This window comes from Crocuta crocuta, unplaced genomic scaffold, assembly GCF_008692635.1.
Source record: "Crocuta crocuta isolate KB4526 unplaced genomic scaffold, BGI_CrCroc_1.0 scaffold62, whole genome shotgun sequence".
NCBI lineage: Eukaryota > Metazoa > Chordata > Mammalia > Carnivora > Hyaenidae > Crocuta > Crocuta crocuta.
Window position 1 is genome coordinate 6,685,725 of NW_027529173.1, and position 23,586 is coordinate 6,709,310.

The 23,586-nt window shown below is 34.3% G+C and overlaps 1 protein-coding gene across 2 annotated transcripts in view; it reads left to right on the top strand.

The window, feature by feature from the left end:
* AGMO (alkylglycerol monooxygenase) overlaps positions 1-23,586 on the top strand; it is a 330,508-nt gene that overhangs the window by 96,269 nt on the left and 210,653 nt on the right. For both annotated transcript variants that reach the window (XM_077757623.1, XM_077757624.1), the window contains one exon: positions 21,822-21,925. In XM_077757623.1, the coding sequence (XP_077613749.1) occupies positions 21,822-21,925 (104 nt within the window). The remainder of the gene's footprint in view (positions 1-21,821; positions 21,926-23,586) is intronic.

Here is a 23,586-nt window from a genome sequence, read left to right on the forward strand (position 1 = left end):
TGGTCCGGAAGGTCTAAAGTGTAACCAACTTTCTTTTAAGGCTTTATTTTTATAGAGAAGTTTTAGGTTCACAAAAAAAAAAAAAAATTAAGAGGAAGGTACAGAGATTTTCCTAATTCTGTGGGTTTGGACAAATTTATGACATTTATCCATCATTAGAATATTATGCAAAGTATTTTCATTGCCCTAGAAATCACCTGAGCTCTACCCATTTATTCCTCTCCCTCCTCCAACCCATGACAGCCACTGATCCTTTTACTTCAAATAATTTTGCCTTTTCCAAAAAGTCATATAATTGAAATTATAACTAATAGAGCCTTTTTGATTTGGCCTATTCACTTATTAATATGCATTAAAGTTCCTTCATATATTTTCATGGCTTCATCGCTCATTTCTTTTATTGCTCAATGATAATATTCCATTCTTTGGCTACACCATTTACCTATCGAATGACATTTTGTTTGCTTTCAAAGTTTTATAATTATGAATCCATCTGCTATAAGCATCCATTTGCAGGATTTTGTGTGGATATATTTTCAATTGTTTGGGTAAAAACCAATGAGTGCAATTATTGGATCATATGGTAAGAGTACGTTTAGCTTTATAAGAAACTACTCAACTGTCTTGTAAGTGGCTGTGCAATTTTGTATTCCCATTAGCACTAATGAAAGTTCCTGTTTTTCCACATCCTCCTCAGCATTTGGAGTTGGCAGCATTCTGGATTTTGGCCATTCTGTTGGGTGTGTAATGGTATCTCATTATTGTTTGAATTTGCATTTCTCTGATAACATGGAATGTGGAGTATCTTCTCATATGTTTATTTGCCATTTGAATATGTTTTCTGATGAGGTGTCTTTTAAGGTCTTGGGCCCATTGTTTTCTTATCGCTGATTTATAACAGTATGTTTTTTTGAACAACTGTCCTTTATCATATGTGTCTTTTGTAAACACTTTCTCCCAGTGTGATTTGTCTTCTCATCCTCTTGTGTTTCACAGAGTGAAGTTTTTCAATTTTAATGAAGTGCAGCTTATCTATTTTTTCATGGATCATGCCTTTGGTGTTGTACCTACAAAGGCATTGCAATACCCAAAGTTATCTAGATTTTCTCCTATTTTATTTTTTAGGAGTGTTATATTCTGTATTTTACATTTAGGTCTGTGATGCATTTTGAATTTCCATGAACAGTTGTAAGGTCTGAGTCTAGATTCTTTTTTTTTTTTTTTGCATGTAAATGTCCAGTTTTCCAGCACTATTGGTTGAAAAAACAATATTTGCTCCATTGTATTACCTTTGCTCCTTTTTCACAGGACAAAGTTCTCTATATTTACATAAACCCATTTCTATGCTATTTTATTGCATTCATCTAATTGTCTCTTCTTTCACCAGTACCACACTGTCTCAAACACTGTAGTTTACAGTAAGTCTTGAAGCTGGGTAGTGTCAGTTTTCAAATAGTCACTTTCAATATTGTGTTGGCATTTCTGAGTCCTTTGCTTCTCCATATAAACTTTAGAATCTGTCAAAATTCCCTGCTGGGATTTTGGTTGTTATTGCATTGATCCTATAGATGTAGTTGAGAAAAGCTGACATCTTGATAATATTGAGTTTTCCTTTCCATGAACATGTAGCCTCTCCATTTAGTTAGTTCTTATTTTATTTTGTTAAGTAGAGTTATTTAGCATTCTTCATATAAGTCTTATACATAATTTATTAGATTTATGCCTAAGTATTTCATTTGGGGGGATAATAATGTAAATGGTATTGTGTTTTCAATTTCTAATTTTACATGTTCATTGCTGGTATATCTCAAAATTATTTACTTTTGTATGTTAAACTTGTATCCTGCAATCTTGCTATAATCTTTTATTAGTTCCAGGAGCTTTGTTTTTGTCATCTTAGTGGATTTTTCTTATAGACAAGTATGTCATCTGTAAACAAAGACAGTCTTATATCTTCTTTCTCAATCTGTAGAAATTTTACTTCCTTTTCCTATCTTAATGTGTCAGGTAGAACGTCCATACGATATTTAAAAGCAGTTGTAGGAGGAGACATTCTTGCCTTATTCCTGGTCTTAGTGGAAAAGCTTCAGGTTTTTCACCATTAATTATGATCTTAGCTATAGGTTCTTTGTAGATATTCTTCATCAACTTAAGGAAAATTTTCTCTATTCTTAAGTTACTGAGAATTTTTAGCATGAATGAGTACTGGATTTTGATAAATGCTTTTTCTACATCTGTAGATCTGATTTTTCTTTTTTAGCCTCTTGATATGATGGGTTATATTATTTTTTGGATGTTGAATCAGTCTTATATACCTGGGATAAATCCTACTTAGTTGTGGTGTATAGTTTCTTTTATACTTTGTTGGATTCAATTTGGTGATATTTTGTTAAGAACTTTGCATGCATGTTAATGAAAAATATCAGTCTATAGTTTTCTTGTAATATCTGATGGCGGTTTTGGTTAACCAACTGTTTTTTTTCTCCCCTTCTAAAAAAACTGAAAAAAACAACAGAGAAACTGGAAAGAACGTTATTATCAATAAGTCAAGAAAAAGTTTGAGACTGAAAGGATGGAAGTTTCTAAATTTAGCATGCTCCAGCCAAGTAAATGAAAACAATACCCATGCTCAGGCATTTTATCATGAAATTTCAGAATTTTTGAATAAAAAATTAGACTAACATCTTCTAGAAAGTTGAAAATAATAAGGTCAGATATCCAAAAGTAATGGAATAAAAAGGGGATGAGATTTTTCACAAGCAGCTAGGTGCTAGTTGCCCATATTTCAGTGCAATCAACATTTTGAAGTCATGAAATCATATACCTAGGCAAACTAGCAATCAAGCATATAAATAGGATAAAAATATATTCATGTGTGCCTGATATTAAAGCTTACCTTCTGTGGACTAGAAGGTAGAAGGAGTAGAGGGTGTATTTATTAAGACAAGAAAAAAAGCTGAAGAAGTAGGAAGAAATGGTATCTAGGAAACAGGACATGCAATGGTAGAGACATTTAAGAACACCTCCAATTGATGATAAAGCCAACCCTAGGACAATGGCTATGGGGCCAACCTGAGAACAGAGAACCCTTTGGGCCAAAGTCTCCACAAACTTTTTCCAAAAAGAAAACGAAAAGATAACTTTCTTAGAATATTTGTTATATCTGAAAGTATTAATAAAGAACTTTTCACCAGCAGAATTTGGAAATAAATCATTGATATGTAGGGAAAAATGTAAACAAAATGAAAGAAAATTTCATAATATGCTGCATCGCTCAGCAGCATACAACATTTTCAAAATCACAAAATGTACATGTTTAAATCTAACAAAGTAATGATGATAACTCTTTTAAGAAGTGAAGAGAGAAGGTTGTGAGGGGGGTGTGTGTGTGTAAGTGCCAACATGAAGAACTAAATTTATGTCTATTGCAGTAGGCAATCAGTCAGTAGTTAATGTCTAAAATATTTTAAAAATAGTAATGTAAGAATGTTATTTAAGGGGCGCTTGGGTGGCTCACTTGGTTAAGTTAAGCATCCGACTTCAGCTCAAGTCATGATCTTCTGACTCGTGGATTCAAGCCCCGCATCAGGCTCTATGCTGACAGCTCAGAACCTGGATCCTGCTTCAAATTCTGTGTCTCCCTCTCTCTCTGCCCCTCCCATGCTCACACATTGTCTCTCTCTCTTTCAAAAATAAACATTAATTTTTTAAAAATGTTATTTAAAAATATGGAGGTAAATACCAAATCAAATAGTTCAAGCAGTTGAAAATGGTTGCCTCTGGGAAGTAAGAATCAGAAAGGGGAAGATGGTTCAAACATTGATGTTTTTCTTTACAAGCATATTGGAAAGTATGACTTTTAAAACTATAGAACATATAGTACTCTGGTAAATATTTAAAAATATGTAAGCCATGAATATCCATAGCAATCAAGGTCTCAAAGCTCTCAAACTGATGGTAATTACTTATATAATTAGGGTAAATATATACAAAAAGCAGCAGAGCATTATAGATTTGTTTGAGGAAATGTTTGAGGATAAGGAAATGTTTATCATATCATATTTTATATAATTGTAAATGATCACACACTAAAAAAAGACTGGAAGGATACACACTAAGACTTTAACAATGACCATCTGTGGGTAGAGGGAATACATAGGTCAGTAATTTTTTCTTCCATTTACTTTTCTATTTTTCCAGTTTACTCCAGTAAACATGTATTTACTTTTGTAAAGAGAAGAGTGAGATTTTGCTGTGTACCTAACATTCTACTTGTGTCATCACTTTGAAGTTCTCTCAATGTACTCTTGTTGTATATAATCCCTGACACTCAGATTGGTGTCTATTTTGAGGGATGTCTCTCAGCAACATAGGTGGTGGAAGTGAGATGAAAAGCCAGGTCTGTATGGCAGACTCTTCAATGGACCCTGCTGCCAGAAACTTCTGGTAGTGACCTGCCTACAGCTCTTCCTTCCACAAGCTTAAGCTGTAGCCTACAGGAGTGCTTTTTGTTTTCCAGATGCTTTATCCACATTTAGGTCTTTCCACTTTTGCTTATTTTCCTTTGCCTGAAATGCCCTTTTTACTGGGAGACATCCTTCAAGACTTAGTTTGATTTTTCCTTACCCTATGAAAGCATCTCTAGTTACTTTTTCTTCTCTCTTCATATTTCAACCATTTGTTGAAGCAGCACTTAGCCTGCCTTGCATTGTATTCTGTTAGACTATGTCTGCTTTCCCCACACTATGAATGTTTCACACAGGAGTCATTCATCTTTTGATCCACACTATTTAGTGCATAGTTTTGTTTTGTTTCACTTTTAAGTGGAAATGTATATAACTGGCTCATTCATAAAGGTTTCTTTTGTCACCGTTCACTATCCTCTCTTCCAGTGTGCTTTTTATTTTAGCTTATTGAGATGTGATTTCTATACCCTTTCATATAAAATTTACCCTTTTAGGGGTGCCTGGGTGGTTCGGTCAGTTAAATGTCTGACTTTTTTTTTTTTTAATTTATTTTATTTTTGAGAGACAGAGAGACACAGAGAATGATCAAGGGAGGTGGCAGAGAGAGGGAGACACAGAACCCAAAACAGGCTTCAGGTTCTGAGCTGTCACAGAACCCCACACAGGGTTCAAATCCACGAACTATAAGATAATGACCTAAACTGAACTTGGGCACTTAAACGACTGACCCACCCAAATGCCTTTCGTGTCTGACTTTTAATTTTGGCTTGGGCCATGATTCTCATCAGGGTCATGGGATCATCAGGGTCTGGAGGAACAGAATATTTAATAACTGGGAGAAGAAAATGATATTAAGAACAATATTTATGCAAATTAGTAATACACATCAAATGCAAAAAGCATAATTTAAAATTTGTTTTTGATACTTTAAAAGTAAGCTATGAGGTCCATGTACAAAATTAAGTAGGATATTTACCTTTAACTGATAGTGAAAGTTAGGAGTCAAGATATGAATTCTTAGATATTGACATTGTAATAGCTCTATAACATTTAATAACTGGTTACTATCCAGTTACATTTTTTCTCTTTCCTTTCTCCTTTCCTTTCTTCCTTCTTTCTCTTTCCTTCCTTCCTTCCTTTCTTCTTTCTTTCTTTCTTTCTTTCTTTCTTTCTTTCTTTCTTTCTTCCTCTTTCCTTTGTTCAGAATTCCAACTTCTTAAAGGAATATCAATTTTACTGGCTAATTCTATCAGAGCCCGTGTTTGTCCCATATCAAATAGAAATCAGCCTATTCCTAGGTATAAGAGTATTTGTACAACTGAATGAGATTGATACAATTCCTATTGATACAATTCCTTTCTATAAACATTTGCCAAAATGTCATTGTCCCTCTAATGAAGAAAATGAAGGCAAAAGAAATTATAATAATATAAGGAATATATTATATAAATAAGGAATATTATATAATATAAAAATGCTATATATATGCACTCATATATGTTTATATATATATATAAATATATATTATGTTTATGCTAGAATTCAAGGCATTTAAAATCAGTGTCTTTTGTATTAGAAAAATCCTCATTTCCTCATTCTATATTAGAGTGCTACTATGTCCACAAATCTTCTTTAAAAGTGGAAATAGTGCCTTATAATAATCTATAAGAGCAGAGCACCAAAAGGTCAGTGGTTAATATAGGAGAAAAAATCTCCAGGAAGTCCTTGGGAGAAAAGGAAGGAAAGAAGGAAGGAAGGAAAGAAGGAAGGAAGGAAGGGGGGAAGGATGGAAGGGACATTTTGAGGTGACAGAGAAAGATTTAAATTATCTCAGTGTTGTTTTCATGTAGCCAATCTTTCCTTAATTCTTTAAAATTTGATACTTCATATGAGTCGTATCTCTATTAACCAGAGTGTTTTCCTAACATATTTTTCTAACCAGACAATTTTCCTAACATTTAGCTTCATTTCTCACTGAAATAAAACACTGTAATTGATCGACGTAACAGTTAACATTATCTATTCAAGCTTTTTCCTTTATTTCAGTTCTAATTTTGTGTTTGCCCCTTCTAAAGTATTGCATAAAAGCATTTATTGAATTTTCTTGCAGTATTTCAGTTTATATTCCTAAGAATATATTTCAAATAAACGTAAGAAATTTGCCAAATGGGTTGCTTCTACTAAAGGAGAGGCTATCAGCCAGTAACAGGCCTTTCAGTAAAACCAAAGGAAGTAGCATCTATTTATGTGCATTTTATTGCTAAGAGCACATTTTATTGCTAAAAAAGGTACGGAGTCCAAGAACTTAATGTATTGATGACAATATCAGACACTGTATTTGCTTTTGTGTGTGTGTGTGTGTGTGTGTGTGTGGTTGTGCAAAGAGTAGCCAAAATTAATGATCTCATTTATATAAATATTAGCTATGAAATCCACAGAAGGACTTGTTTCTTTGTTTTTTAAATACATTTAAATAAATATTTTTGGTGAAATTTTGAAGACAGTAATACAAATACTTTGAGGAAAAATTAATATATTCAATAAATTTAATAAGCTGAAGTAGAAATTTAAAATGTTCACTTGACACACTAGAGAACATTTGTGATATTTTACTAAAACTTACACGGAAGGATTTTGAGAAAAATAAAGCTTCGTGATTATGTAAATTAAGTTGGAAAAATAATTGAACAGAAATTCATCTAAGTGTCTGTGTCTTATAAGTATTTGTTGTAAAATTTGAGGAAAGGAGCTTTTAATATGTGATGAAGTGTTAAGTGGTCCTTTTTTATTCAAAACAAGTGATAGCTGAATTCCATTTTCCTTCTTTAAATGGAACATCATTAAATTGTTTGCATTTTGTAAGCTTCACTTTGAACAATAGTAATAGTTCCTAAAAATGCACATAAAATGAATATTTAAACCAAATAGTACATGACCTTTAAACCAAGTACGGTTTTAAATTAAGTACTATGTCATCTTGTTTTTTAAACAAAGTAGTACTTTGTAAAAGTAAGAAGTATATATTAGTAAGGTTAATCTCAATGTCCCTATTTTGACTTTATTTTAAATAAAGATGTACTGTAACAATTATTTTGCATTATTTATATGTTTTCTTTTTTTTTTTTAGAAAAAGTTACTTTCTTAGTATACTAAATATCAGCCTGGTAGGAAATCATTATCTTCACATTCAGGCAGAGCTTCAACCCTAGCCTTTTCAGAGAATTTAACCTGACTAATATGGCCCTAACTATATTTTTCTTTTCCTGATCTCCATTACAAGCAATATTTACACAACTAATCTAGCACTAGTGGTTTCTTATTTTCCATTTACTTTTTTTTCATATGAATGTCTTTAAAGCAGACACCATGCATCAGTCATCTGGCTCTTGCATCCCATGCAGAGCTGTGAGTACTAAACCAATTTCACACTTTAGGAAAGAGTGTGGGCTCTGGGACCAGATAGGTTTGGATTTTAATTCTGGCTCTGCCACTTTATAGTTATGATCTTGAAATAGTTTTTCCTCAATTTCCTCCTCTTTAAAATAATAAGAATATATGAGTTAACTCATTTAGCAAAGATCATCTCAAAACCATGCCTAGCCCTCTAAACATTTCTGCTCTTCAATATATGTCATTTTTATTCTCCTATCTTCACTTCTTTTCACAAGTGCTGGCAAGTTTTTTTTTTCTTTTTTTTGTCTTTACTTTGCCTGCCGCCCCCATTCCCCACTTTTTAATGGTTTCTTTGTGGTGTGTCCCCAGTTCAAAAACTACATTAAACACCTGGTAGAATTTTATTTACATTTGAAAAAGTCTTGGCAGGGAGGCAGGCACAAACAAAAACAAAAACAAAGACACAACTTGGATTTACTAAAGAAATCACTCATGGTTGTTAGGATCGGTTTGAGATCTTATGCTTCATGGTTCTACTTGCAAAATACTGAATGTTTATTTCATGAAATAGTTCAAAGAATTAGGTCATTTGTTTAAGCATGGATATAAGAAGACCAAGGTGGTAGGTCAAGTCAACATGTGGTTAGCTGGTTTCACTGGATTTGGTAGCTTTGACTGTATTTGTAACCTAAAGCACCCAAATGAATAACTTATTTATACCAATCAGAATCCAACTCCATCTATAAAAAAAGAAAAACCCACATTCTATTCCTGTTTGATACTGTTAATGTAGCCGCATTGTTTTTCATAAAAAGCAATACCATAACTCGCTCATATTGATGGGAACATTGGAAACTCTAAATGACTTTGCCATGATCATATAGCTTCTGAATGTCTTGCTTCCACAATATCACATTTTCTCCCCACTAAGGAGCTGAGTGTTTCTTTAACACCTGTTTTATGTCATGTTATATAAATTCCTTTCATTTTACTTACATTGAGAAGGGTTCCCTCCTATTGCTCTACTCTCCAGGGGTGAAGGTATAGCTGGAACATGTTATGGTGTGGAAATTACTTCTACAAAAGTGCACTGACAATTGTTATTATTAACACAATTGATCACTAAGTTCTTATGTCTCAAAAGAGAGGGTCAAAACATTGCTAAACAGACCCAGATTCTACCAGACTATCATGAGGATGATAATTTGGTGAAAAATTTAATGATAGCAGAAATTTTGAAACTCTTTCAGCATTGGTTAGGTAAATAGCATTAGAACCTGTCAGCTAACTGATCCATTTATCTTCTTTAGTCCCACGATTGGGTACCTCAGCCTCCAACCACTCAGTTTTGAGCGTTGTGGGAAAGGTTTCCTTGGCATCACTTATTGCCATTAAAGCACTTCCCTCCTGAATGTTGGCTGCCAAGTATGTGGTATCCTGTGGAGCCAGAGGATGAGGACATAGATTGCAGTGAGGCTGAACAGTTTGCACTTCCTAGCAGTGACACCAGACATCAATCTTTCCTAAAGACAGCCGAGAACACACGGATATGAGAACTCCTTAGAAAGAACAAGTGAGGCATTATCCAACCCTCCAAAAAATGCCACCAAAGCATTTTTCTAGTAAGTTTCTCAAGGATGAAAATGTATTGAAATAATTTACATTGTGATGTCGATTGTTTCACGAAACAAATAAAAAGAAGTCTCTATAAGGTAGATATTTATAAGGTTGAAATTACTGACGGTCTACTGTTCGAGAATCATTTAATTGCATCTCAGAGTATGTGTTGCATGTTTTACATGTGCACATCAGCTGGCCTTGCAAAATAATACTAATTTGGTCACAGTTAATCTTTTTCACATGGTCTACAGCATCAAACATGACATCATTTTAAGAAATCATTTTATGTAATTCTGCAATGCTAGCAGAACTTGATGGGTTTTGTTTTGTTTTTGTTGTTGGTCATTTGACAAGATTTTAGACAAGTTAATCACAAGAAAAGAGAAAATTATTAGAAGAAATGTGTTAAAATCATTGTTGTGACTGCTACTAATTTGTTGTGCTATCTACTAATAGATGTGTGGCTGCTCAAATTCACATTGCACTGCAAAGTTCAGAGATCAAGGCAAGTTATTGTGGACTCCTGTGTTAGACTGTACTGAGAAATGGCTAATATGAGTTTTGGACTTTGATAATATTTTGCTTCAGTTCTTTTAAACTTTAACCAGTTTAAATGATCTTCATTGCATGCATAGCAACATTACAAATATTAGTTTCTGAGAGTAATGACATTATAACATGTTTCTAGCAACTTGTTTTTGAAATTATACTTATATACAATGCTATTCTAGAGAAGAGCATTTTTTTTTTCAATAAAAAATATGGTTATTGTTATTTGACCAGTAGGATTTGGACCACTTCACAGTATAACCACAGATATTTGGAACAATACAAAAGATGCAGAAAGAGGATGTGTGGAGGCCTTGATTGACTTCCTTTGGATTTTCCTAGCAAGTTCCATAATGCTGCAAAAGAACCACATGGATAGCCTTGTGTGTTTTGACCTTTTGTTTTGTTTTGTTTTCTATTTGGGCATTTAAAAATGATCAGGAGGTTTTGTGTAGATATATTATTTATTTGCTTTTGTTTTCATTGTTTGAGGCTTCTCACAAGAAAATATGACAAAGTGATATGTCTTGTTCATATTATCCCAACCTCAAAAGTGTATCAAAAATATATATGTCTCCAGGTAAAGATTAATTTTGTGATAAGCTATGTTTAATTGTAAGCAAGTGGCATAGCTCTAGTGGGGACATTCTGCAAATAGTTACAAAATCTACACACAGCACTCCAGGTAGACAGGCTCCAAGTTGGGATATTCTAACTTCAGGACCAGAGGGGCAGCATACATCATATGATAATATTTAATATATTTTGAAGAATTAGAGGAGAATGTTCTTCGGTATGAAAGCTATCTTATTACTCTAGAATTTGAGTATGTCAAATACAGTTTTTGAGTTTTTCATGCTCTCTTCCCTATAGGGGAAAAAATGTCAAATCTTTGAAGAAAGACTATCTTACATTCTATTATTTGCCTTCACAAATAATCATGTTTCTCGATGTTAGCTTTGGCATTCAACAACATATTTTCTCATTTTTTTAATGTTCCTATTACTGATAAAACCAACTCTTAGGCCTGTTTGCTGCAGTGTATTAGAAGAAAATATCACAAGCTTAAGTAAAGTCATTTTAAAAAATTTATTTATACAGAAATATTGGCTTTTGTTCTGATTATATGGTATGCCCTGCATAACTACCTAAAGAGAGGTCAGAGGGATATATAAAAGCACTGAGATCCTTCTGCTTTGAGATCTTCCCAGTCTATTCTCTCCCTTGGCTGGGAGTTAGGCAGACATAATGCCATTTAGAAGGAAAGGACAACAGGGAACAGAAAGCAAGACAATTAAATACATCCAAGGCGTGATATGTATGAAATTCCCCCTCAGGAACTCAGACCTAGAAGTCAACAGGCACCTATAGACTGAAGTATTTGGGAGACATCAACTTTTGGATAGCAATTATGAAGTCATTTCAAGTCATGGCACACCATGAAAAACAAGAAGTGAGGAGCAAAGAAAAATGAAGTAGTCTCTTTAAATAGGTGAGTAAAGGGGAAGAGGTTAGCAAACTGCACCTGGCCTGAGAAATGGAAGAGCAGAACTGGGAGCAAGGGAAGGGAAAGCCAAAGGGAAAGGTTTTCATGATAGATGCAGTGGTCAAATGTTTAGAAAGTTCAAATAGAATGACACCAAAAAGAAGTCTTTAGTTTTTGACAAGAAAGAGGCCAGTAATGATTTTGGAGAGAAATAAGTGACATTATGAATGAGCTTAAGAATGAATGAGGTTAAGAAAATAAATACATTGTTCTTTTAAGATGTTTGAGGTAAAAAAATTAAAGAAATGGAAGGCCAATGGATCATGTTTTACAAAGTGGAATATTTGGTTATCATTGAAATTAGGGAGAAGGAATAGCATAAAAGGGAATTAAAAAAAAAAACATTGCTTTTACTAATGAAAAAATACATATTGAATAAAATAGTGTGACATGGTTATTGATTATTAAAATGAGTCAATTTTTAATAAACACATGTTTAATCAAGAAAAAATATATTCATGTCTACTATGCAAAGGCACAATGAGGTGCTATAGAAAATACAAAGACAATTTAATCTCCCTCATTAAGAAGCTTATAAAACAGAGGAAGATGCAAAATAGTAGAGTATTCGTGATGTTAGAGGCCTAGGAATAATAAAGATTGGATAAGAATTGTGACTGGGAGGGTTAGAAAAATGACATATGCAGTGGTCCTTGTAAGATGAAGAGTATTTTGACAGGTCACAGGGGACCATGAAAGCCCAGAGAACAGAAGAGAAAAGGGAAGATGCATATTTTTTTAGTGTAACATTTCTGTGTCACAAACCATTACTCTTCTGGTTTTACGTCAATCATTTAAAATATGTAAAAGCCACTCTTAGCTTGTTGGCTTTACAAAGCAGGTTGTGGGCTGGATTTGGTCCATGAATTAGTGCTGATTCCTGCACTAGATTGTGAGTGATAAAAGGGCAGTATATCATATACATGGATATCACACTGTGAATATTTCTAGTTGCATTGAGGCCTCGATCTAGGAAAGCAGGCCTGGAGTATGAAAGAAAGGGAGCAGGTGATACAATGGATTGGTGGAAAACCCATAGTGGAGTCTCACTGGAGGTGGCAGGGAGGAAACAGGCATAATTAAAGGTATAAAATGCTATTACAAGAACAGATACAGAAACAGGAATTATGGGCAAAAAACAATGAATTCAGTTAAGAAATAGTATTTGGGTTTGAAAGTCTTATAGCCAAGAGGGTCATATTTGGGGGGTCTAGAGGGGAGACTTTGAGGTTACCTCTATTAGAATGGTGGTGGGTATGTTCCCACATAACACCTTCCATCTTTCAATGCCCAAAGGTCAAAGAATATTACACAAATCTTTCTCCAGTACCAGTAAGACTAGCTAGTCCTTGACATCCTCCCTTTTAAATCAGACATACATTAAAATTTAAGAAGTACTTTGAAGGGAACAGAGGAAAGAGGAGAATAACTCATCAAAGTAACTGACATTCAATTCTAAGATATGTAACAAATGGCATTAACAGAGTGAGGAACAGTTTCCACTATACAAAAGGTAAACTATCAGATGTAGATTGTGCCACCCAAAACCAGTAACAATGTTAATCTTTGTCAGAATGACACCTTTCACAAAGAATAGACTGACTTGTTCCAGTTGGGACATTCAGTTCTGATTTAATCTGGCACGTACATTGGACACCATAATATTTCTAACATATCCAGTGATATTGTAAGTGTCTAACATAAAAACTACATATATTTGCTATTATGCAGTAAAAATTTGTTTCAAAGTATAAAGATAGAATGGTAAGACCAACAGAAAGCTCTTATTATTGGCAAAGGGGTACTGGTGGGCTTTTGTTGTTGTTGACAGGTAATCTCCATTTACTCAGGAGGCTTATCAGAGAGAATGAAGACCACTTTCTAACCATTGGTTTCGATGCCTTTTTTCCATATTTCCTGTCTTTTACTGACAATCCTTGGTTGTTTTGGCTTTCCTATTCACTTCTTTAGGTTGCTCTCCTTTTAAACTTTGGGGGTTATTTGTTCTTGGATTCTGTGACTTGTAGAGACAAGTTATATAAATCATTCTTCTAAACATAATACAGCAGAAATTCATTGTGTCTCACCATAGGCAAGCACGCTGCACAGAAGGAGTGTCACAGAGTGCTTGCTAATCGTAGCCAACTCTATTGACATTCAGACAGCTCTTCTGCCATGATTTCCACCCCCTGGTTGTGCTAATTGGGTCATTATGAAGGTGAAATATACGTCATTAAGTAGTCTGGAAGATTTCTTGCTTTTAATCTGTGAAAGTGTGTGCCTTTCTTAAACTCTGAATATATTGTAAGAGTCTCATAATAAAATCACTAACTTCTCCATAACCTAAATCATGACATTAATGTGACTGCTGACAACCAGGAATCAGGCACTAGAATTTGGTTTTATTCAATGGATAAGTAATTTTCATGAGACATAAACATTGTCAAATTTGTAATTATTTTGAAACATAATGCTGTTAACTTACATTTGAAAGATTTAAAAAAATAATATTTATTTTTGAGAGCAAGAACATGAGCAAGGAAGGGGCAGTGAGAGAGAGAGAGAGGAGGGGCGACATGGAATCTGATGCAGGCTCCAGGCTCTGAGCTCTCAGCACAGGTCCTGATGCGGGGCTTGAACTTGGGAATGGCGAGAGAATGACCTGAGCCAAATTTGGATGCTTAACCGAATGAGCCATCCAGGCACTCCTTATTTCAAAACATTTTTTATCTAATTCTGCCAACATTTGCAGATAGGGATAGTTTCCTTATGGACATGGCTAATTTTCCACATGGTTGAAAGGTATGGGAATCTCTCTTAATCAAAAATATCTCTTCACTGGCCTGTTTTATTTCTGGAAATTTCAATATGCATATCACTTAAGAATATGTTTTCAATGATATGTTTTCTACTGAATGAAGAAGAGCTCTCTCCATGCATCAGCAGTCATATAAATTAGGATTCTGTAGCAGACCACCTGACCCATGGCCTATGGCCAGGGAAATGTAAGTTTGAACTGAAAGAAATCTAGATGGTTACTTAGTCTTGTCAATAGCAACACAGAAGCCTACTAGGAGTAGAGGAATATAAATAGAGAATGATGGAGGTTAGAGAAGGAAGACGGTACACTGAAATCTAGCTGTCTTATTTATAGCATTACTTGCAGGCAACCGTGCACATATGCTTGTAACAGAATGGACAGTATAATCATCAGAATGAAGTTAGTGATAACTCCAGGTAGCAGAAGAAACAGGAAAAACCCACAGGGTATGTTTTGGATTTCTTGTAATCATCTCTTGTAAGCAATCATTTTGGAAATTTAGTTACAATAAAATATATTACTTTGAGTTATGCTACTTGGAAGTTGTGTTTAGAAACATAGGTACCAGTTTGTTCGATATGCTAGAAAGTACTTTCCCCATAAATTTCTAGTCAGTAGAAAGTGATGAGTAATGAAGACTATAGATTTGTAGTAAAGGCACTGACATTGGTGGTTACGACATCACATTCATAGGTGTTAACAGCAAAAGAAAGTAGTGAGGATGTAGTTCAGTATGTTCACTGAGTTACAATAAATCCTAGTGACTTAACACAGTAAAGATTTATTTCTCAGTAACATCCTGGTTAAATATGGGTAAGTGAGACACCCTACCCCATGCTTTCATTCAGACATCCAAGATCTTCTGTCTTTTGTCTTTGTATATATATCCCAGGGCATCAGTATCCTCTGCTGAATATTCTCTATGTTGTTTGCAGGTGAAGGGGAACAGAGAGAGTGGAGGAGTCACAATTGTTTTTTACCTCTTCCTGAGGTTACACACCATATTTCCCCTCACCGCATCACTGAGAATCAGTCACAACACTTACAGACGTGCAGTGGGGCTAGAAAATATTGTTTCTGCAACTAATAATAAAAATTATAAATAAACCAGAATAATAATCATTATTTACCTTAGGGAAATCATTATATCTCATTGTATTTCCATTTTCTTATCTATAAAATGCAAACCATACAATTATCTTAAATTCTAGTGTAGTTGCGGGTAACATATGAATTAATACATTAAAAGTGTGTAAATATTTTCTGGTACATGCTAAGCACTTTCGTGGGTTTATAATCATTGCTGTTAATATTATTATGGTTATAACTTATTAATCAATCTCATGTTTGAGTAAACACAGGTAGGGACTTTTCTAACTGTTGAGGTAAGCAGTCTATTAACATTGAATTGCATGAGATACTGTGAAATCTCATTTCTAGGACATTTTGAAAATAGGCAATAAAGGAAGGTTGGGAAGTGATAAGTCACTCAAACAGAAGGAAAGGGAGTGTCTTCTTACATTCCATGTAAGCCCTGATTGTAATAATCTTTTGTCTAATTTTTAAAAAAAAAAAATTTAAACATTTCTGAGAGAGAGACAGCATGAGCAGGGGAGGGTCAGAGAGAGAGAGAGAGATACAGAATCTGAAGCAGGCTCCAGGTTCTGAGCTAGCTGTCAGCACAGAGCCTGATGCAGGACTCAAACCCACGAACTGTGAGATCATGACCTGAGCCGAAGCCAGATGCTCAAATGACTGAGCCATCCAGGTACCCTAGTAATCTTTAAAAGCTTTTATAAATCAATGACTATAAAATGAGGCAGAACACTGCAATTTACACAGAATTATATTTATTATAAGGTATATAAAACTTTTTTGAATCAGCCAATCCTTTCTATGCCTTTTTAAAAAAAAATTTATTTGGTTTTAGGTACTTTGAGGTATTTCTTTTTTTGTTTGTTTGTTTTGTGTTTTTTCTAAATTAGAATACCTAAACAAATATTTGTGTATAGTACACATTCAATAGATTAGTGCTAAATAAATTTTTTAAAAATCTACAACTTAAATGTCATATGATTAAATGTAATCTTAATTCTTAGACTTTCTCAAATGCAATTAAAAAGAATACAATTGACATAATTGTGGATATGTCAAAATTGTAAAATGACATTTCTGTTGTAATAAAAGTATATCTGTCAGGTAGCAATAAGATAGTTATCAATGTGATTTTGATTAGTTTTGCGATTTTGTTTAAATAACTCAATAATAGGCATTACATTATTTTTTGTGCATTGTATAGAAACAGAAGTTTGAGGGGTTTTTTTAAGTCATCTTTTTCCTTTCCAGTTTTTATTTAAACCTGTGTTAGTTAATATATGGTGCAATATTGATTTCAAGAGTAGAATTCAGTGATTTGTCACCCACATACACCACCTAGTGCTCATCACAAGTGCTTTCCTGAATACCTATCACTATTTAGCCCATCCCCTGCCCATTTCCCCTCCATCAAACCTCAATTTGTTCTGTATCTAAGAGTCCCTTAAGGTCTGTTTCCCTCTCTGTCCCACCCCCCTTCTCTATTATTCACCTGTTTTGTAGAAACAGAATTTTGGATTGAAAAAATTATATAAATTCTTAAGGATTTTTTTTACTTCATACTGAAAATCTGTATTCTCTTTTGTTTTGCTTAAATTTTGAAATTATATAAACAAATAAATGGAGAACTCTCATCCTAAAATTCTACATGATAGAATTTAAAAGCTTCCATTTGAATATCATGTTTTAAAAAAGTATTAAAGTTGTGCTTCCTAGAAAGATTAGAGTGACTAGTTAGTGTTTGTGAGAATTTTAGTGCCATCATGTTTACCTCCTCTGAAAGAAATGATTTAGTATCTATATGTTTCCAAACATTCTGATAAGAAGAGAAAAAATTGGTCAGTTCTTTATTTGACTGGTTTCTGTGATGCTACACATCTGGATATATACAAAACCTGTCGAACAAAAATGTGGAGGTCCAGCCAACTTGTCAATTTTATTCTCATTGGTTTGACATTTTTAGATATACTTAGCAATTTGTGTTTTGATAGTTAGTGGGCAAAGTATAGATTAGAATAAATTCCAACAAAGAATATCAGTCTCATTGAATAAATTGGCACTGGCATCAATTTTATCATCATTATTTCTTTGGCTATTACAGGAAGAGCATGAAGTTATGTTGATAAAATGGAGAAATGTATTACGCTAAGTAAAAGAAACCAGACTCAAAAGGCTAAATATGTTGTAATTTATTTATGACATTCTCAAAAAGGCAAAACTATAGGAAAGAATTCAAATCAGTGGATGTGAGAGATTGGGAGAATGGGGACAAGGGGATTGACCACTATATTATCCACTTCTTTGTAACACATTAGTCGCTTATCTCATAGTCTCTGTGGGTCTGGAATCTGGGCACAGCTTATTAGTTGAGGGCTTCTTGCTCAAGGTCTTTCATGAGGTTGTAGTTAAGCAGTTAAGCTGTCTGCTAGCTGCAACGTTACATGAAGGATCAGCTGAGGGAAGAGCTGCTTCCAAACTCACTTACATGGTTGTTGGCAGGATTCAATCCCTTGTGGAGTTTGAGCTGAGGTGCTTAATTCCTCACTGGTTAGTTTGAGGCCTCTCCTAATTCCCTACCATATGTGCTTTTCCTAAAGGCAGTTCACAACATGGTGGCTGACTTTCCTTAGAGCGTTTGAGAATATGAGAGCACCCAAGACATAAGCCTCTGCCTTTTTACAACCTAGTATCAGAAGTGACATCCCATCACCTTGCCAAAATGATATTCATTAGAAGGGAATTATTAAATCCAGTCCACACTCAATGGGAAGGATTATATAAGGGATGAACATCCATGAGGGAAGAGTCCCTGGGGCCCTCCTAGAGGCTACCTCCCATAGGCAGCCCTCTGGAGCCCAGTGATTCATTTTTCTGCTACAGTCAGAACACCCTCACCTTCCCCAAAGTTCCAAGAGTTTCATCCCATTACGTTATCAGTTCAAAGTCCAGAATCTCATCATCTGATCAGGGAGCCATGTTAGAGTTTACTTCCCACAAGCACAAAGTACAATGAGGAATTTTTTGGATTGGTTGGAATTGTCCTGTATCTTGATTGCAATTATACAGCTGTATTTGTTTGGTAAAAATTCATATTACCCCATACTAAAGAGATGGATTTCACCATATGTAAGCTATACTTCAATTTAAAAAAAAGAATAGAAAAAGTTAACAAACTCGAGGATGTAACATACATATAAACACAGGTATTGTGTTAAATTTTGGCCAAATTGAGTGATTGGTCAATGCACTAATAAAATATATTTATACAAATCTATACTTTAATACTGGAAAGTAACGTACTGTTTCTAGCTATATTATTGAATAGCCATAATAACATATAGTATGCTTGTAAAATCTGTAATTTGCTCATATGAAAAGAAAATTGTTATGGACTATAACTTATAATTACATTAGTTCATTGATACAAAGAAATATATTCCTAAAATGTTATTTTTTCCTCTTTAATATTTGTTTTCTTCCTTAGAACAGATAATTCATCAATTCAAATATTCATGAAAATGAATATGTTTGCATGTGCACTATTGTGAAATTTTCCATAAATTTCGTTTTTATAACCACTTTGTAAATGATCTACTTCAAGTAAGGTGCATATAAACTGTGGGAAAAAAAAGTTATATTTTTTCTGTTTTTTCCTAGTTCTGAAAAGTGACAGAGGTAAGGCAGTAAGATCCAGTTTCTGTACCCTGTTTATACAGCTGTACTTCATTGAACAAAGTCTTGTGTTACACACAGTTTGTGATAGGAAGTAAATGCTTTTAAAACAACCAAAGAGATAGGTCTTTAACCTCCACCTTTGTGGATTTTTTGTTCCACCATTTAGCTTCTGTGGAAGTTATAGAAAGTAGTTTAAATATATACTATTACTCTCTAATTGGGATCATCTCATTAGCTCATTCCCTTCTGAATTCATAACATGCATGCGTTATGATGAGTTTTTAAAGTAAATTCCAAAAAGACCAACAAAATGGACAATGATTTTTTTATAATGAAGTTTTTGAGTAATAGGTTCAGAAATGTTTACTACTGGTTATGTTCTAAAGAGAAAATGATGTTTGGATTATTTCAGGGCCTAACTCTGCAAAGAATTTTAAAAGGCTTAGTAGATTCATCAAATTTATTATGTCTTAATGGTCTGTCACACAATATTTGAAGATAACAAGGGCTACAGGATTCTTTGTATATCTCTTATGTGAAGCTGTATAAACTAGTCAATACAACAGAGATTAAGGTGCTAGGTTATTTCACGGATTATGATTGGGAAATTTGGGGTCATTATGATGAAGTAGTTTTCATTTGTATGAGAGCAATTTCCTTAATTGGTTGAACAGAAATATAGGGTCATTACTAGGAATGATTAAAATGTCGACCAATCAGGGTGCCTGGGTGGATCAGGTGCTTTTGCATCCGGCTTTTGACTTAGGCTCAGGTCATAATCATATGATTTGTGGGTTTGAGCCTTACGTTGGGCTCTGTACTGATATCGTGGAGCCTGCTTGTCATTCTCTCTCTCTCTCTCTCTCTCTCTCTCTGCCCTTCTCCTACCATGTGCTCTGTCGCTCTCTCTCAAAATAAATAAATACACTTAAAAGAATATCAACCAATAAGGACGTAATTTACATATAAACTTATGGTTTATGAAAATACTTACCCCCCCGAAAATATATAACTTTAATAGTAGTGACTTCTGATGGGGACTTCTTTTCATAAGTCTGATCATTATCTTTCCATGTTAACAGAATTAAGTCCTTCTTAAATCTGAGCTATCATTTATTTACCAAAAATTCTTTTGCAGTTTTATTTGGTAACTCCTACATTGTCCAGAGAGTTTTCATTTCTTAAATGGAAAGCCGAGAAGTCCACCCAGATTGGTGGGGAAGGGAAAATATAACTATTTACAGCTCCATGATTTTCATAAAATCTTCTAACAAATTATTCTGCCATGTGCCAGGTCTTTTAACTACTAGTATAGGGCTACTGTAAAGATCAATATCCAATGTTTCCATTAGGTTCACTGTTCAGTCCCCATTTGTGCAAGACTAAAAAATTTAATTTCTAATACATATTGCCATGGATACGGTGATCATATCACATGGTTAATTTTATCTCCTATATTTATAGCAAAGAACTTAATTATAGTTAGTTTAGAACTAAGAACATACTTTCTAAGAACAGTTAAAGACTAAATGGACTTGGGGCGCCTGGGTGGCTTAGTCGGTTAAGCGTCCGACTTTCGCTTAGGTCATGATCTCGCGGTTCGTGGGTTCGGCCCCGCGTCGGCTCTGTGCTGACTGCCAGCTCAGAGCCTGGAGCCTGTTTCAATCTGTGACTCCCTCTTTCTCTGACCCTCCCTACTCACGCTCTCTCTCTCTCTCCTAGAAATAAATTAAAAAAAAAAATTAAAAAAAAATTAAAAAAAAAACTAAATGGACTGTAATGTGGTATCTATAATTCTGGCAGGAAATAAAAAATATGCACAGAATGAAAAATGTGGGCTTGTATTCTATCTCCTAAGGAGGTCACTACAGTGACATTTTGTTGTAGAAAAAACAAGAAACTATCCCTTTGAGATGTAAATGAATTACAAGGCTGTATGTGAATAGTCTGCATAATACTTGATGAAAACATATAACTTACATTTCTTATTTTAAGGATAAACAGCAATTATGTGTGAAAATTTTTAAAATGATGACATTTTTGTAAGGTATGGAAGAGCTCTATGTGAAGTATTAACTAATATATTTCTGTAAACAAAAATGAATTGTTAGATAGGACCAAGTATTACTCTGGTCTCCCTCTTATTCCAATAGACAGATTTTGAGACATTTAAAAAGCCATCAGGAAGGAATTTTATTTACTATTTCATTCCATAATTTATCCACCATTTCTCCCATTATATTATTCTTCTTTAATTATAAATATATTATCACATACTGAAAAATCATCACCATCCATTGACTGCATTGTTATAACATTGATGGTTAGCTTTTATGATTTGTCATATTATAAAAACACATTAGCTATTATAAATTTTGGAAGTTGTTTCAGCTTGCTGGAAGTATTTCATTATATCACATATACTACGCATACTTATTGGCTATGTTTCAATTTTCTTATTTGTTTGTAATTAATACCCTCTCTGTTTCCAAAAGTCATTTGAAACAGCTTATTTCAATTATAATTATATTGGCTAGGTTTTTCAGAGATGTTCCAGATTTTTCTTCCTCACTTAACAAGAGCAAAATACATAACTGAAAATGTAAGTTACTTTGTTCTTATTCTCATGGCTCATTTCAAATTATGTGTTTTGCAGAGGTTAATATTATGTGGGCTGGACACCAAACCCACCACAGTTCTGAAGACTACAACTTATCCACAGCCCTGAGACAATCTGTTTTCCAAATATATACTTCCTGGGTAAGTTGTATAAAATTGAATAAATGTGATAACATAATACATTTTTTTTTTTTAATTTAAATGTTTTGATGGGGCGCCTGGGTGGCTTAGTCGGTTAAGCGTCCGACTTTCGCTTAGGTCATGATCTCGCGGTTCGTGGGTTCGAGCCTCGCGTTGGGCTCTGTGCTGACTGCCAGCTCAGAGCCTGGAGCCTATTTCAGAGTCTGTATCTCCCTCTCTCTCTCTCTGACCCTCCCCTGCTCATGCTGTCTCTCTCTCTCTCCCCTAGAAATAAATAAAAATATTTAAAAAAAAATTTAAATGTTTTGAGACAGAGTGCAGGTGGGAGAGGGCAGACAGAGGGAGACATAGAATCCAAAGCAGACTCTAGTTTCTGAGCTGTCAGCTCTGAGCCTGACACGGGCTCGAATTTACCAACTGTGAGATCATGACCTGAGCTGAAGTCGGATGCTTAACCAATTGAGCCACTCAGGTGCCCCTATAGTACATTTCTTAAAGTCTCAGTGGTTTCTATTTCCTCCAACTAACCTAAAATAAAATGTTTTACTAATGCTTTTGTCTTCTTTTATAAGACAAGACACATATGAAGCAAGTGGTATTTTGCAATGGTAGTCTTTTACCTGATAAAACAAAACAAAACAAAGCAAAACAGCAAAGAAACAATTTCACCTTGAGGTATACAGCAAGATGGGAGATTGGACTGTCTACTTATTTTTATTTACTATAACCAATGAGAGTGATGTATAGACAATGTATCTCAATTCATATAATAATGCAAAGAGATCATTAGAAACTTTTTTTTTAAGTTTATTTATTTAGTTTGAAAGAGAGAGTGAGTGAGCAGGGGAGGGGCAGGAGGAAAAGAGAGAATCCCAACCAAGCTTCACACTGTCAGCATGGAGCTCGATACAGGGCTCATTCCCATGAACCATGAAATCATGACCTGAGCTGAAATCAAGAGTCAGCTGCCTAACTAACTGAGCCACACAGGCACCCCAAGATTTCATTAGAAACTTTTAAAAGCAGTTTTAAAAAAAATCAGTTCCCATTTCTTCATGCCCATGTGAAATCTACTTAAATTCTTTGCTTTTTATTTACATATTAGAACAGTTAATATGATGTTCAAAAAAAATTCTGCTCTAAAATATTTTTTCACGAGGAAATGGACAGACTAATGAAAACCAGAAATAGTCTGTATTTTTAAGTTTCTTCTGGTTCCCTGGGCAAATTTGACCCAATTGGTTATAGCCCTCATCTGTGATTGTCACTCTTTAGATCTCCGTAAATATCCAAATTACTGCTGCTAAGAGGCATACTGACTTAAATAAAAGGTCAGAGTTAGCAACACACTTACTTGTCTGCCTCTGTCGGTAGAGCACCTAACTCTTAATTTTTTTTTCTTTTTTTTTTTTTTACAAATAGTTTATTGTCAAGTTGGTTTCCATATAACACCCAGTGCTCATCCCCGCACGTGCCTCCTCCATGTTTTGCTTTTTAAGTGGATTGTCTGAATTCCAGAGAAGAGTCAGAGAGCATCTCATTCTGCCTTCTACCCATTACCAAGAAAACAAAAGTGATCCTCTTTAGGGAATCTCCATTNTAACTCTTAATTTCAAGGTCGTGAGTTAGAGCAGTCGTTGGGTGTAGATATTACTTTAATA